General features: G+C 32.3%; 2 protein-coding genes across 2 annotated transcripts; one reads left to right on the forward strand and one right to left on the reverse strand.

Annotated features, from left to right (window-relative positions):
• Positions 1-3,355: 3,355 nt before the first annotated feature.
• Positions 3,356-6,190, forward strand: LOC129873179 (uncharacterized). The gene is made up of 3 exons (XM_055948212.1): positions 3,356-3,484; positions 4,494-4,706; positions 5,689-6,190. Exons 2-3 carry the CDS (start codon positions 4,524-4,526, stop codon positions 5,956-5,958), a joined length of 453 nt encoding a protein of 150 aa, XP_055804187.1. The 5' UTR covers positions 3,356-3,484; positions 4,494-4,523; the 3' UTR covers positions 5,959-6,190.
• A 336-nt stretch (positions 6,191-6,526) lies between these two features.
• Positions 6,527-12,567, reverse strand: LOC129873094 (kinesin-like protein KIN-7F). Its single transcript, XM_055948099.1, has 13 exons — positions 12,145-12,567; positions 11,761-11,850; positions 11,309-11,409; positions 11,084-11,197; positions 10,919-11,000; positions 10,697-10,764; positions 10,539-10,604; positions 10,321-10,445; positions 9,763-10,099; positions 9,142-9,246; positions 7,928-9,055; positions 7,286-7,599; positions 6,527-7,094 (listed from the first exon to the last, which is right to left on the reverse strand). The coding sequence occupies exons 1-13, from the start codon at positions 12,359-12,361 to the stop codon at positions 6,776-6,778; spliced, it is 3,066 nt and encodes a 1,021-aa protein (XP_055804074.1). The 5' UTR covers positions 12,362-12,567; the 3' UTR covers positions 6,527-6,775.
• Between the last annotated feature and the right edge of the window lie 5,267 nt (positions 12,568-17,834).

A 17,834-nucleotide genomic window follows, 5' to 3' on the forward strand; every position in this document is an offset into this window, starting at 1 on the left:
TTGAATCTAAAAATTGAATATTTTAGTCCTTATAATCATCAACATTATATATAATCACTAAAGGTGAAATTATTTTTAAAGGCTCGAGAGTGAATTTTGGTGCACTTTGGCATGCATATTATTTCAATAATTAAGGATAAGAAGGTGGATTCAAATCTCATCCTATCAAAAGACCAATAAAATATTGAGTTTGAATTTTGATGCACTATGATTTTTTGTTAAAATCTCATCATATATGACATTTAGCGTTTATATGAATAAACTATTGGATTCAAGTCTCAATATATTATATTGATGAGTAAGACGAAAAGCCATAAATCCAATTTTATATAAGACAAAATTAGATGAATCGAAATAAAATAAGCTAATAAATAAATAAATTAGGTTAATCATATTTTCATATGCTAATTTAGTTACACCCTAAATTAAAGGCATAGGAATCGCTTAATCCCGGGATAAATTGGAGAATTATCTTATTCCTAGGAGTAGGATTCCTATCTTAAATAGTCTTCTAAAACCTATTGACTTTGTAGATCGAAGAGATATCTTCTCCAGGAAATCCTCATTGAGTAAAGTAAGCAAAATCATCCCAAATTCTATACCTACTTCTTTTAATTTTATGTCTTAAGAGACCTGAAAATGTTATTTTTTTCCACTCAAATTGTAAGAGGGTAAAAGATCTCATTTCCTTCCTCAGATTTAACTATGATTTCGTTAAGTACAAGACTTTTCAAGATTAATTATTTGGATTTCTTTTTTCTTATGATATCATTCTTCATATTTTGTTCTTCTTATTATTATATTAGTATACTATGTTTTTAGACACGTGTGTTGCAAGCACTTGTATTTCATGTTAATTATTATGAATTTTTTAAAATTATATAAAAATTATAAAACGTCTTTCATGATTTACACAATATTTGAAAGGAAACGAAATACAAATTTAAAATGATGAATAGTGAGTCTATTATTTAATTGTCGACATAGTCATGAAAGACAGACCGATTATTAATATATTGCTCACTACGAATCAAGAAAAGGTTCTATTCAAAGTGTAAAAAGAATTACTATTTAGCTACTTCGTCTTCGCTTTAAGCAATTCCTGGAATATTATTTTTTTACAACAATACTTGAAAATTATATATTCTAATAAAGAGTTTAGAACAATACTTGAAAGGCTTGGCAACTAATGCATAAAGATAATTTCAAGAGAAAAATGAAAAAAGTAAACAATGGATAAAATCATCAAAATAAGAATGTTGCAAAATACCCAAAAATAAAACAGTAAAAAAGTATCTTGATTATGCATAAGCAAACACTAAATAAGTAATTTTGGAGATAATTCCTTGTCGAATAGCATTGCATTCAGGCCATAATCCTAATGGTCCTTTGAATGTCTTAAATCGACAATCTGTAAAACCTATACGCCCGTAGCTGTATTTCACCATCGTCAAACATATGTAGTGGTCTGTTTAAAATCAAACATGTCTCTCGTACCGTATACAATTGAATCCAAGATTCCTCGACACCATAATTCTTCATTACCCAAAACTGACAAGTATTCTCCTGCGAAGGATACTGAGCATAATAAAATCAAAGCATTCCTCTCAATATTGCTACTCCATATTTGACACGATGATACAGTGTATTCATCATTGGCTCTAGCAACTGTATCTTTTTGTATACCTCATCTGAAATACTAAATGAAACTACAAAAAGTTTTTGTTGGTAGAAACCAACCCAATGAAATGCTCCATGTAGAAATGCAAAAGGATCAACAGGAATGTTCCACATAGGAAATAACTCACGTTCACGTTCACGTTCACAATCAAACCTCTTTTTTCTTCAGAAACCAGTTTTTAGCGCTAGAATTTCCATGTTAGGATAGTTACACTTAATGATCTTGTAGTCATCATTAGTTGTGTCATATCCGAATCCATAAGTAAAAAAATTTAATGTTCCTTCAGAATCTGGAAGCTGTATTGATTCTCTCGTGGAAAGATTCCAAAGTAAAAAGTGATGGCCAATTGAGAGAAGAACCAACCCATTGCAAGAACAATGCACTTTGTACCTTGATGGTTCATAGTTTGAAGGACAAACAAGTCTTTCTACATTGTCATCTAGTTGAACCGATGATAAAGGATAAGAATAGAAACTAAATATATTAGGTGTATCTATGCACCATTGACCAACAAGAAGCTTTTCGAAATTTATAGCATGACTTTGATGCTTCATCTTAAAGTAAGGGTCAGATATTAATGTCTTCCAAAATTTAGAAACACATTTAAATCGAAGAAGAGACTGCACGAGTAACCTGGTGAGGATGTCCATAATCATTTCGTCTTCGAATTGACTTCTCATGGACCGATGATGATCAGCATCCATCAGCTTTGTTTTCTTCGACGGCTTCATCGCTAAGCTTTGGCGCTTGGTGGGGACTAACTTCTTTTCTCTCATGAGGGCGGCTTATGGGAAAAGGAAATGACATAAATGTTAGGGTTGGGTAGAAAATGCACCTTATATATATCCTTGAGAAATATGGATAGGAGTATTAATTAACCTACCAACATTTATAGATCTTATTATATAGTAATACAAAATAGATATTTAAAATTGACCGTCAGTCAATTCTGAGTTTGACAATTGTTCATCAGTTAAAATTTAGGTTCTCACCTAGGGTTATGATTCTAAGTTTAACACATATTTATGCGATAAAATTTAGGTTCTCATCTAGGGTTATGGTAGTTGCATAATTGTTGTCGTATAAACGAGATTTGGCTTGTTAAGATATTCATCGTCATGCTACGTACAGTTCGTCTGGTTACTTATATTCATGAGCTTAATTAATTGTTTGCTTCATCACCATTTAAATACTATCTGTGGCCGTAAATTAGGCTCAAAATAGGAAGTTTACGTGCGTATGTAATAATAAAAAGTAGAGCTTGGTTGTGAACCTTATAAGGAAAGCAGAACGATCCGCTGACGTGGATATGAATATACCCATTAAACTTGCTTAGTTTATACAAATGAAACATCCCATGCACTTCACTATGGATCAACGATCATAGAAATTAGTATAGGCATTAAAAATAGTCGAATAATCTTAGAGTTGTTGGTAAAAATGCTCAATAAAGTATAATCAATCTGCAATTACTAACCTCATAGAAAATTAGAGTTGGATTTTTTTTATTGTTTAAAGAAAAAATGTATATTCGGATTGAAATATATAACTAAAAGGTGTATCTAGATCAAAAATATAACGAAAAATCTATTTAAACTATTTCTATAATAGTACTCAAAATATATTTGACCTTTTCACTTTTTTTTTTTGGTTGACAACCCTTTACCTCCTACCATCAGAAAAAATGAGCCCAAATGTATGGGGCCCAAACACAACCCACATTTCTGCCTCATTCTTGCAAAACCCCCGTCCCCAGTCTTCCTCCGTCTCCGGCAAAATCCTCACATTTCCGGCAGTCCAACGGTATGTTACTGTTATACGCTACTCCTTTCTACTCTGTATCTTCTCCTCATTTCAATCTATAAATTCTCCCCTAAATAATTTTTTACTCATATTAATGTTTCTAATTCAAAATTTGATTTAGGTATTTTTGATAATAAAAATATTCTGTATATTGAAGAAATTATTCTACTGCGGAAAATTCGTATAAAGAGTTAACAAATAAACAACAGCTGTGATATAAAGAGCAGGGTTTTGTGTTTGAGCCTTCCTCTATATTCTGTGTCATCAACTCATCCCTGTAATTTGAACACTTGGTGGGGGTGGGAGGTTTTTTTGTTTTACATAGTTTATTAGCTCATTACAGGACATCAAAAATGGTGGACGATTTTATGACCTTAATAGAACATTAATATCACATGAAAGATTATATATACGGAAATTGAAAACAGGAAAAATGCTTATATTTCACCGCTTGAACTTAGACGTCCAAACTTATTCCGATTTTTCTTCTTTTGGATTGTTTATATATATATATATATATATATATATATTCCTCCCAGGAGTTTTCCAGAGGTTATTATGTTACTTTGCTGTTTCCTGGTGGGGGGCTTGAGTTATTCAGAGAATATTTCATATGTCGTGATTGGAAGTTGGTATTCGGCTTCTTTATGGGTTGTTCATCTTATCTTAGGTGTGTGTGTGTCATGGATTATTCAAATTGTCACATTGAGAATTCCCTTTGTGTTGCTTATCAGAAAAAGGAAGATCCTTTAGTTTTTGCTTTTACATTTATTAGCAAAATCCATTTTTCTTATTCTCCAAATATTTAAGAATCTGGAATTCATATATTTTCTGCTTCACTTGTGCTAATGAGAAAACGTCATAACGTGTTAGCAGTTAGTTTCATATTCTGTTTAGTTCAATGGGTGAATCTCTTGGTTGAGTTTGCTTTAATCATCTTGTTGCAGTTGTGCAGTTTGTCTTATTTTTGGATTCTCCAAGCTTTAATGCAATTCATTTTGTGATTCAGGTAGTTGATTGAGTCAAGAGGAGACAAAAGATGCCGCTTTATGATTGTATGCTTTTACTGAAACCACATGTAAAGAAGGAGGCTCTGATGGACCTTGTTGCAAAGGTTGGGAAGCATGTTTATAGAAAAAATGGTGTGCTTACAGATTTAAAGTCATTTGGTACTGTTCAACTGGGTTATGGTATTAAGAAATTAGATGGAAGATACTATCAGGTCTGTCTCTACTATCCTTTCAATAATGTCATATTTGCCTCTCTTTTTCTCCGTACAAGTGAATGATTCATCAGAAAAGCATCAAAGGCGGAATTCAGTCCCATAAACATTTGACTATAGAAGTAGCAGAGTCAGAAAAACACTAGTTGATTTCTTCTCATCTTCCTAATCTTCGATAGATAGAGTTACCGGGTACCTGTGCTTGTAGGAGGTAGTACGTACCGTGTGGAATAGTCGAGGTCCACATACACAATTAACAAAAAAGGAATGAAGAACATTAAACTATTAAAGTTGCCAAAATATGAATTTATGCCCAAAAAAATTTCAAAGGGGCTTTTAACAGTTGTTCCGTCAAGCAGCAGAGATAGCTGTTTAGCCCCATCATCATTTTTCTGCTGCTTTCCGTTAGTTTGGTGCATGATAAGATAAGTCAGTTTTAGGTCATGACCAGTGTTGTCAAAGGCGCGCTTAAGCCCTGAAGCGAGGCTCAAAACGTGTTGAGCGCCTCACCTCGCTTTATGTGCGCTTCAGTGTGGTCATCAAGGTTCTAAGGCAAACTTTTCCTTGCCAATGAGCCTCTCTTGAAGAAGTGACATTAAACAATTGATATTTCACTTTATCATACTTTTTTTTTCAATTTTTGGTCATATATTTGTCATTCATGTTTATAATTATTGCTCTTGGACTAAACATATATATTTGTATCTTTTCTCCCTTTGCGCCTTTTTTCATTAAAGCCCACACTTTATTTGCATTCTATGCTTAAAGCCTCAATGGATCTTAGAGCTTTTTTGCGCTTTACGCCTTTGATAAAACTGGTCATGATGATGACCATGCTAATTTCTTTCCATGATGCACCTCTAGGATCTCAGATTGTCCTTCTCTTCTGTATCTTCACAATGGAGTCAGTAATATAGGTCAATATTTGTTCTCGGTATTATGATTATTGTTAATATAATTAAAATATCTGGCATTTTGTTAGGGTCAACTGATGCAAATGACAGTGATGACACCTCCCAGTTTTAACAATGAGCTGCATTACTTGAACAAAGAAGACCGCCTACTTCGATGGCTTTTGGTTAAGCATCGTGACATCAAATTGGGATTTGACCTTTTAGGTGAAGATGATGCTACCGCTGACCTAAGCAAGTTCGGGAGCAAGATATATGGAAGTGAGGAAGAAGAGGAAGAGGATGATGATGATGATGATGATGAATACAATGTCGATGAATCTGAGAAGAAGTCGGTCTAGAACACTTATTTCACTATAAGCTGCTTAGGGGCCACCATAAACCCAAACCAGTTGAAGATAAAAAGGCCACAAGAAAAACTACAAGTTAATCCCTGGCTGAAACTAATACTAGTAAATCAGTAGATTTTGGTAAATTTCTGGCACTGCCACTTTCTGTCTTTGGTCTTTAACTATGACTCAATTTTTCTGTCATCAATCGGTATGTTTTCTAATCTTGATTATATTTTCTTGATATTTGATCTTAGTGTGTGTTTTCTTCTATATTTATTAGTAATTAGTCTTACAAATGATTCTCCCTCTTATGGGCTGTGCTAATTAGAGACTAAATGTTTTGTCTTGCTCTAACTTTTCGCTTTAAATCCTTACACGAAAACTATCAGTAGAAACGATTCGAATTGCAGCTGAATATCATCAGCTACAAGCCTATTGTTAATGTGAATTGAGCTTGCTAGATCAACAAAATCAGCAGTTCAGGTCCATTTTATACAATTCACTGAAGCCCAAACAGTAAATAATTTCTTCTTGGTCGCTAAAATTTTGTGACAGATGAAATGATGGTAGAAGCACATAATCAACAACCAATCTATATATAACGTAGGTATTTTACACTCTTTATGTTCAGTAGATCAAATTAGGACTCCTGTACAAATCTACATTCGCAATTACAATCAGAATCTCTCCGGTGATTGCCACCCAAGAGAACAAAGAAACTAAGAAAAACTCAAACTCACTAACAGTTAAAATTCACAAAACCATGAGAAATGGAGCTCAAAGCCATCAACGAGTGTTTCCAACTCAAATATTGGACCTGACATTTTTACAAGATTGAAGATATCAAACTACGCGTGAAGCTATAAGTTCTAGATGGTCTAGGTGAGAAATCAAGACCAAACATCTCTTTAGGAGCTTGTCCTGGCTTCATCAATCCGGTTAATTTTGCTACCAGGCAAGCACTATCTGCAATGTGGTTCATATCATCTGTCTTGTTCCACAAACGCTGAACCAACTGGAACCTCCTATGTTTGCTGTTAATCCGAATGCCCCATTTAAGGTACAGGCTTTCTCGTTCTTCTTCTGTTAGTTTCCGCAGCATTTGCTTGCGTAGCAACCGTCTCTCTTGACGAAGGTCTTTCATGCTGTTTCACAAATCAAACAAGTAATCAATCCATCCGAATTTCATTTGCAAAGTATCTAGCATGCTTTAGGTAGAAATATAGTGCACATGTATATGGCTGTGTGATACAAATATATGCCGCAAGGAATGATTTATCTTTTCTTTTCCATACAATTGGTAAATGTTTACATAGCCGGATGTTAGTCAAATTACCTTTGTGAAACGGACAAAGTCCTGCCATTGACCACAGTTTTCTCTCCATGCGAATATATGTCGTTGAGAAAGGTCAGTCTTCTGATCTCTACCTCCAGATATACAGCATCCTTAGCATCACCTTGGAAAAGGAGGAAGAAATATGTTCTGTGTACAAGGGAAATGTTGCAAACATTCCAAAGTTCAATAATCTCTTTCTGTAGCATCTTGAACTCTGAGGGCCAGCTGCGAAGACTTTTCACATCATCTTCTATTGGGTCCAATTCGACATCTTTGATACACTTTGATAGTTTATCATGCTCTAATTCAGCCTCCTTAACCAGTATCATACAAACACATATTAGTAATAAATTAAGGAAATGTAAGTTCTCTTGGTTCCATTTAAACAGTGGACATATAAGCCCAAGGAATATAATCCGACTGTCGATTCAAGGTATTATCTATATTTTTTCAAGTCACAAATTTTCCATTCCATGAACATCAACCATGAAAAAAGGGTGTTCACATAAAAATCTCAGGACTAGAAGAATCACACATCCAAAAAATAAAGCATATAAATTTCATCATCATGAACAGATAAGAGTGGAGATATATGGGAAGATGCTTAAAAAGACAGGTAGAGAGAAGAAAAGATATACTCACAGGACACTCTTTGACCTCCTTTTCATATTGAAGCTCATCCGCTCTTGCATCACATGCATCATCTACATCATTAACACTCTCATTAACTGTATCTTCCCATTTTGACACTTCATTGACGTCAGTCTCGCCATAAAAGGTGGAACCTTTCTCTTCAGAGTCCTTCACATCGGAGGTAAAGTTCGGGGGAGAAATTTTGATTTCCCAACACTCTGGTCTGGCGTTGACATTTCTTTCTGACCGAGACGGTGGAGTATTTTCATTTTTGTTGAGTTCCTTAAAACATGGAGAATATAGATCATCCATTAAGCTAGCTTTACAGCTTCTGCTTCTACTTAATTTCAAGCTTCTTGAGCCTGGTGAATCGTCAAGGAGCTCAAATGTTGAGGATAAATTTGGTGGAGAAGGAGCCTCAAATGTGTGCACACAGGACTCTTTCTCTTCTTTATCTTCCTTTGATAGCAATGTTACTGACTCTCTATTGTCTGTGAGCTTTGGTGATTTAAGGGTTTGAGAATCCTTTGAGGGAAGTGACAATGGTTCTTCACTAGATTTCTTTTCTTCCTTAAAAGATGAGAAGGACACAAATTCTTCGTCTTCTTTACAGGGAAATAATGTGACCTCTCCATTTTCCTCGAGTGAAGGTGGTGCTAATCGTACATAGTCGTCCTCTGGAGGTGATACCATTCCCTTATCTGCTTTGTCTTCATTTTCTGCTGTCATTTCAGCTGGAAATTTACTGCTTTCTTCAGGAGATGGAAATTTGGACTCTTGTTTTACCTTCGTACTTGATTCCTCGGTTTCAATGCAATGAACTTCCTTGAATAGGTCTTCTGAAGTTCCATTACTTTGTTTTTCAATCTCATCCCATCCTTCACATGAATCACTTTCACTATAATTTGAACTGCCGCCGGCTAACAACCTTGGAGATGAATTGTTATGGAGAAAGTTTTCTTCAAACTCTGGCAGGCGAATAATTTGGTCCTCGGAACTACTCCTGCTGTGTCCATCTGAACATGTTCTAATATCAGCATCTATAGATGGAGTGTATGACAAAATGGACACTTGCATTGGGCTTCGATAATCTGGTGATCTTCGCACACGCAGATTTGGGTAGTTTCCTAAACCAACCTGTAACATAATAAGATGCCTTAAGCATTAGGAAGCAAATAGACAGACAGAAAATAACAGTCTAGCATAGACAGAACATAATGTACCTGCATCAGTAAACCTGTGTCATCTCCAAGCAGCTGTCGCATATCCCTAACTTGAGTCTGAGCAATGTCACGCTGCATAGTCAAGTCCTTTATCTCCTTCTCCATCTACAAAAGAGATGGCAAAATGATCAAGGGTCCAAGGTGTCAACCCGGGTACAATTGTAAAATAGCCAGGTAAAAATTTCCAAGAAAACTAGATTTTCAGTCCAACTCAAGAGTGATAAGAGATACTCAAAAAGCATGTCTGGTGTGAAATGTTACTTGTTTTAATTTAAGAAGATGGCTAGAGGTTAAACATCCTAGTTATATGGAGATCACTTCTTCCATATACAGAAAATTTCAGATGTTTGTAAGTTTGCATCTGCGAAATTCTTGTAGCTACAATTATTCCTATTTACTTTTATCTAGTACCTATTATGGAATTAATAAACTTGTCGTACACAATGGAATAAAATTGTCACTTCTCTAGGGTGAGGAAACATATGGAAGTGCCAAAGTAAAACATTAGGATATCACAACTTGGAAAATAGGTACCAAAGTTCGGCAAGTGAGGGAAGAGATAATGAACTCTAAAGATCTACGTCATGTAAATACATGTGACCATCTATCAAGATGTAGTACCTGTTCTATTTGCTTGTTCTTCTCTCGCAGTAATGCTTCATAATCTGAAGGGAATAAAGAAGTTCTAGGACTCCTTAACTCGTTCTCCAATCTCGTCAATTCCCTCTGCAAATGCTTCACTAACACTTTATCTGACACGACTACATTCACTTGGGCAGTAGTAGTTACTTCCTTGGCACAACTTGCAAACAGAAGAGTATTCCTTGATTGTTCAACATGACATCGAGCAGGGCTCATTGTACAGATGATGGCAGTTCTACCGTTGCCACCCAATGACGGTTGTAGTATCCTAGTTAACTTTGAATCTCGGAAAGGAATGTGGCCGTTTCTACCCTTACTGTATTAAATTATACAACAACATGCATTAGCGACAATTTTACTTTCCTGCAAGATAAGAAATGATCTCGAGAGGATTATGTTTACATCTGTAAGCATTTTGGATAAACTTAGGTCATTTGGGAGAATGTAAAGTTGATGCAAAGGCAATGTAAGAGGACATGAACTCTTACAGTAATTCCATTGCACTAGCTTAGAAGGGAAGTAAGAAACATAAATGACCTTAGCTTGCGTATAACAGTGCCCAAAGTCAGCAAACTGCGATTTATGTGACAGCCCTCTTTAAGCCTTGTGCCAGCTGACAATGACTGAGATGCACGTTCACTTCCAGCTAAATCGACAAAACTCTGTGTTTCAGCGAGAGAAACAAGCTCTTATCAGTATGATGATTACTGAGACCATGCTAAATATCAACTATCCCCGAAACACAATTTTCATACCACAGTAGCGGAAAGAGAACTGGAGTTGTCCCTGCCTAAGTACTCTCGAGCAGAACTTTCAATTGTCTGCAATAAGTTATGTGTCAATACTGTAATCTTGTAAAAGCAAATACTAGCTTTTTAACCGTATGGACGCAACTAATATTAAGTTCTTTTACCAGTCTGATAATTTGGTGAGATCTGGAGCTGGTCTCATTGAGCGCGGTCTCCCCTATCTGTCTCTGAGCTGCAAAAGTTCAATCAATATCAATTAACTACTCCTCAAACCCCTCCTCAGTATCCACATTCAGCATTTGTCAGGCGAAATTTCGTCCCAGCATTAAATAAATTCAAAACTGCAAATGCATTGTAGAAGACAAAACTAATCTTTCGTATCTTACCTTCACAAATAGAAAGGAGCTGAATCACATGGTTCCAATCCCTCAATGTTTCTTCTGTGAGCTTCTCAACAATTGTCCCTCTCTGTCAAAATTGCTTTATGAGATTTTAAAGGGGAAAAAAGAGAGAGAAAACTAAAATTTTATCGATCAAAGAAAAGTACTAACCTCGGGGTCATCTAGAAGTCTAAGAAGAGTGCTATCAGCACTAAGGAGATCTCTTACAGATTCATTGTAAATCTCCATAGCAGAAAACTTCAAAATAAAGTCTCTCTCTGTGTGCTACAAGTAGTAGTACAATTGGATACTCAGTAAGCGAAGCGAAAAGCCTTGGATAACAGGAAATGCAGACACTATAAACAAGTGATCACAAAAAGTAATACGCGCACTTACCTTCTGAATGTAGTCATATATATCTGCTATGGCATATTCAGTTATACCAGTCATAGTATATGTCTTTCCACTGCTCGTTTGTCCATAAGCAAAAACGCTTGCTAGGAAATACATAAATGATTTCAGATCAATAATACAGGACATGGACTTCTACTTAGATATTCAAAGAACTAGAAGATGGAAATATTGAACAATTCAGACACAAATATCAGGATAACTAAGCTCCCGTTTGACCATAGATCTAGAAGTTGAAACTTAAAAATATGAGTTTTCAAAGTTCTGATTTATGGAATTTGAAACTGTGTTTGGCCATGCATTTTACTTGGAATCCAAAAACTTCATCCAGTTTTTTGTTAACTTGAAAATATTTGAAGATGATATTAGACAAATTTTCAAAATCTGTGTCAAATGCTAGCTAAAGAAATGGAAAAATATTTAATTTTCTTACTCACAATTGAATCCACTAAGGACTGAAAGAGCAATATCTTTAGCAGCTTCTTCATACACCTGTCTTGTGGAGCAATTAGTCCTAAATACCCTGTCTGCAAGCAAAATCATATCCCAAAAAACAGAATAAATGTCAACCTAATTCAATTAGTAATATCCAATTATGGTAAAGCAGGACTTATTGAGGCTGCTAAAAGCTTTCTTTCCTGAATTATCACAAAATTTAAACCACAATTAAGAAGAAAAAAAACTTTAAACTCCCTAATTAACAGTTAATCCAAATGAAGTAAAAGCAGATTTACCCAAAATGGACCAATTGCAGAAATGCAAATTACAAGACTTTTAAGTAAATATGAAGAAATAAACCATGAATTTCCTAATTAACTTACCGAATGTATAAGCAGAGGGATACATAGAGCGTTCAGAGACAGAAAGATTGACATTTTTGTAAATAATTGTAGTGTCATTAATACACTCCCAATCTGAAACATCATTTCTTAAAATTTCTTTATCGTTCAATGGCCTCAGCCTCACCGACACTAAAATTCTTTCTTCACGGCCAGCAGCCTCCTTCGCCACCTCATCAACAGCCGCCATTGTGCCCATAATAATATTGTCTCAAGTTTATGCATAAAATGTCAAACAAATTAGCAAAATATATATCTCATTTTTTCTATCTTCAAAGAGAAGTAAAGGGTAGTAGACATATTATAATTTTGGTGCAAGTAATTGAATGAATGATCATATTGTGTGAGTGAATTGAAGGTGATTATGAGTCAATGTTGAATGATAGGGGGAGTATATAAGTGTATTTTGTCTCATGCATTTATGGTTTTTTATGTGCTAAATTTTAGACTTTATAAATATTATTTGGATGTTTATGGGTTAGCTATGGTCCCCATTTACAGTCTGTCAGTCTCTGTCTTGATTCTTATGAATGTTCCTTAAACCTTTGGTTTTCACAACAAAAACAAGGATTAGGTTCACAAATGTCATCCTCTAATATTAAAATACTTACTTAAAGTATATTAGGAGTAGTTAATACTCCTTTCATCTCATTTCATTTGATTGAGCTCGAAATTTAAAAAATAAAATAAATTATAAATATATATGAGACAATGAAAGTCTTCCGATAAAATAAAAAGTTAAAAAATTAAATTATTTTAAAATATTTAATAGAGGTCATTTTTTTAGACAGACTAAAGAGAATGTGGTCACATATATAAAATGTATACGTCTCATTTTGATTGCCCATGAAATTTAATAAATAAAGGGAGATGTTTGAAATTTAGAGTATTGAATTAAAAATGTGCGTACTTCCTTTAAATCTCATGGCATTGAATTTGTTACGTAGAATGTTGAAATTGAGAAAAGGTATTAAATACAAAAAGAAATACTCCATCCATTCCATAATAGATGGATTTTTTTTTAAAATTATATGGTGATTAAAAAAATCATTAATAAATTGATTAACTTTATTATTTTGTCATTTGGTCATATCAATGCACATAAAAATAAGTTAGAAAAAATATACATAGAGTATAGAAATAATTAGTATTGAGAATTGTTCACATTCAAAAAGCCATATTATTATAGAAATAAATTTGAAAAAACATCAATTAATTCTATCCTAATTTAGTAAGCCATCTACTATGGAACTTTTCAATCTTGCGATTATAAATTAAAATTACGTTAAATATACTAAAATGTTATTTAATCTTATGGCTTTAAATATGCCACGTGAAAAATTAAAATTAAAATATTATAAAAAAATGAATCATTTTTTAAAAATAAACTAAAAAAATAGATCATTTTTTAAAAACATATATCACAAAAGGAAAGCAAAACACTCTGATTGAGATTGAAGAATAGAAATAAACAATATATATTTTCTTTCTTCCTTTTGTTAATGTTTTTGTTTGTTTGTTATTTTATTTACACCTTGGAAAAGGTGGAATTCTTCCTCCGTCAGGGAGTCGTTTTCAGGAAAAGTTGATTTGATAGTTTTAAACTTTTAATGAAAAATAAACACCGCCCATTTGACAAAATCTCTGTTAAGTTTCTCCACTCTTTGGAATATGAATCTAGAGAAAAGAATAAAAGAGACAGAACGTAAACAGTATTATAATAACTATTTGAATATAAGTAGAATTTTTTTTAAAAAAATGAATTTAAAATGAACAAAATTGGGTCTATATTATTTCAGTTTCCTTTGTATTTCGTAAAAAAAATAATTAAAATAAAATATTAAATTGAGGGTTGGAAAAGGGGAAATCGAACATTCATCAGCAAAAAAAAAAATTTAAATAGGCAACCAACTGGGTTATTAATAAGATTTCCGTACAATTCATTTATTTAATATTTGGTTGTGTTGGAACTTTTCTTTTCTAATTTAATTGCGAACTTAACAACCAGATCCAACAACAGCTTAACTAATTTAATGACATATTTTCTTTCATTAAACATCAACTAATAGTTGGTTAATTGTTGTTATACATGTTAGATCTCATTGTAACAGGTTACCAAAAATTAATTAATTTTCTTCCATTTCAATTAAATTACTTTTCGCCTTGACTCAATCAATTCGGTGAACTGACCATTTGATTAGATAAGAATGGTCTCTAAATTGAAATTTATGCCTAAATTTATTTTACTAAAAATAAATAAAATAACTAGCTTGAATTTGAATTAAATAAATAAATAAATAAACGAACTAGTTTTTCTTGTTTGAATTTGAATTAAAGAAAGATAGGGTGACATTAAAGATGAACAGTCTTTATCAGCGTAAATGTCAACTTTTGGTTAGTTGTAGAAGCAATGCCAAGCAAAAAATTAAGTTCAAAAAGAAATTCTAGAAATACAAAAAACATGTATCTTTTATTATAATATTACGCTACCATTATTATCACGGTCTTTCTTTTATTTTGGTTATCTATATTTATACTAGTAATACTTTTTTCCCAATATTTTTATCAATATCATTTTTTACTCTTGCATTTCTTTTAAATTATTTTTTGAAAAAACTATTATTAGTTTTAATCGAGGGTCTATCGGAAATATTTTTCTCTCCACATGCACAAATAGATTGAGGTCAAGTCTGTGTACATCTTTTCCTTTTCAAATCTTATTTATGAAATTATACTCAAGATGTTATTATTATTATTATTATTATATGTAATATAGTATAAATTTATAGGATATTGGAAATAGATTTTTTTAAAAAGAAAAAAATTGTGGGGCTTTGACTTAGATCTTAAAGGCACGCTTCATATGTTTATTCTTCTAAGTCTATCTCATCTTTCGTTTGATTCTAGTGCACTAAATTCGTGAATGACAAGTAAGGCCAACTTAAACAAAACATATTTGTCAATTTTTGGACATTTATTTAGTATATAAAGAGATTTTACGGGAGGTAGAAGGTTTTTGACTAAAATGTCTTTAATATTTTCTTTACTTAAAAAAATTAAGTGTTACATTATCAAGGAGTAGATCAATATATCACTTTTTTGTTTAAGTGACCTTTTATGCAAATTCGAAATAGCAAAATTAAGTTAAATGACTTTTGAGTGAAATAACAAAATAAAATTATTTTCTAATAAAAAGAAAGTGATTTTCTGGCTCGATAGTGTTCTAAAATGGGTCGAGAAATGAGATCTCAGGTTTAGATTCATTAAAATATCAAATTATTTCTTTTTATCTTTTCTAATCTTGATTAACAAAATTATTGTAACTTTTTTCTTGAATGGCCGGGCAATAAATTTTGTGCTTACCTATTGCATTGATATTTTATATTCATTTTCATAAAAAAAGCATGGGACACCTCTACAAAAACCAATATACTACAAGTCAACAAATAAAAGACAGGCAGTTTAGGTGCTTAATTAGAAGCTAAAAAATCATTTTCACTGTTTATGTTGGGCCCAAATAAATTAATGCAATATTTTCACCTAACCAAGAGAAAAAATATATATGCAGACAATGAATGCTGGCAGATGAAGAAGATCCTGTTTAGTCCAACTCTGTGGAGCCAAATGACTGACAATCTGTTACACTCTTATCATTAAGTACTAAGTTATGTATTTATGGCTTAAATTAAAATTTAAGGCTTTCGAAATTCTTTCTGTCATTATTCCATAGCAGGCAGATTAAATGCTTAATCATTTGGATTTAACCTATTATTCCAGAGCAGGCAAACTGCTTAATCATTTGTATTTACCTTATCTATTGAGTAATAGCATAAAATTCTTCAATTACGACTCTACAAGTATATTTAATCTTTCTGTCTCAATTTATGTGATATTTTTTTTAATCAGTTTCAAAAAGAATAATATCTTTTTATATTTTGTGATAATTTAACTTTAAATTTTTATTTTATTTTTTATAAGATAATTTATAAACACACAAATATTTATTTTATATTATAAGTTTCCTTTTTAAAAAAAAATAAATCTTCAACTTCATGTCCAATTAAATAGTATTATATAAATTTGAACGTAAGGAGTAATAAGAATTGTTTATATTTTATTTTTCGGGTTACTGCATCCAATTCCAACTTTTATACGAATGGTTACACTATGTAATTATCTTTTAGTGATAAGATAATGTAAGAAAAAAAGGTATGATATTTTCTGTTTTTTATAGGAATTTCTATACCAGAAATAATGATAACTAAACTATAGCCAATCTAGGATGTATATATCTCTTCTTATCATTCTAATATAGTTTATAACATAAATGTATGCATTTCAATTAGGATTGTATTGTATGCTATGATTATAATTTTATCATATACGTATAGATTAGTCCCCTCAACGACTTGTAAAAGTGTACAAAATAGACTCATATTTTCGATCGAATAAATACACCATAAAAAAAAATCATATTGAAAACACTACAAAGAGAACTTATTTCTTCGCGACAGAGAGGAAGGAAAAAGTCGGTCAACCTTGAAGGAGTTAGAAACGTTCTCGAAAGCCTATGCAATTACAAGGTGAATTAATGTTCAATTTGGATTCTTATGATACTCTTCAGGAAGTCGATCGATAATTTAATTCATGTAGATGTATATTTGTTGCCTACTTAAATCGAAAGCGTTATAAATATTATAACAAAATTTTGTAAGAACATATATATCTCCATAACTCTATGAAGAGCTGCCATGCACCCTACGCCTTCATAGGATAACACAATGCTTTCATGTTCATTTTCTTGATCTTTTAATGATAATTTTTTTGTTGAGTCGCGGTCATGTCTTGCATTTTCTGTTGTATCAACAATCCAAGGTACATATTGTTGATTCTTCTATCATTAAGAATTTTACTACAATAATATTGTCCATTGATCAAACTATTTTATGGATTAAAATTTTGTTTGACTTATCTACGATTCATTGCATGTGCTCAGAGAACTTTCAGTATATAAAATTTTAACTTCAATTATTATTATATCAACCTAAATATGATTCTCCTATTCCAATTTTGTCATATTCTGTTCTTCCAATAATGAATGATTTGATAGAGTCCGATTCCTTATATTTTATGTTCCTCTCTGATTTTCATAAGTTGGGGGAATACAGAGAAATACTTCCTCCACTTTAAAATAGTTCTTAACTTAGCATTATTCGAAGTCAATTTGATTAATTTTTAAAATTAAATTAGATTTAATTAAATTAATATTTTAAAATTTAAATTTTTAAATATTTAAAAACTATACGAAAATATTATAAATTATAATTTTTCATATTAATTCAATAAATAAATATATTTTAAAATGATAATTAAAATTCTATTTATTTGACTCTCCAAAAAATAATTGTGATAAGTAAAAAGAAACGATGTGAGTAGAAATTAAAGCTTGGTAGAGTATGTAAGGATGATGGCACCTATTTGACTAAGGGAAAAAAAAATATTACAAGCCATGTGCTTTGAAAAGAGAAGTTTTATCATTTCCTTCCTTACTCTTCATTATTATGCAGCTCAGATGAATCAATGAACAAAAGGACCATTCACATGCATGTGGCCACTTCCCATTATTTGTAGCTTTTATCTATTACCTGTCACTACTTTCTTTATTTGTTTCT

Source organism: Solanum dulcamara, chromosome 11 (genome assembly GCF_947179165.1).
Source record: "Solanum dulcamara chromosome 11, daSolDulc1.2, whole genome shotgun sequence".
NCBI classification, from domain to species: domain Eukaryota; kingdom Viridiplantae; phylum Streptophyta; class Magnoliopsida; order Solanales; family Solanaceae; genus Solanum; species Solanum dulcamara.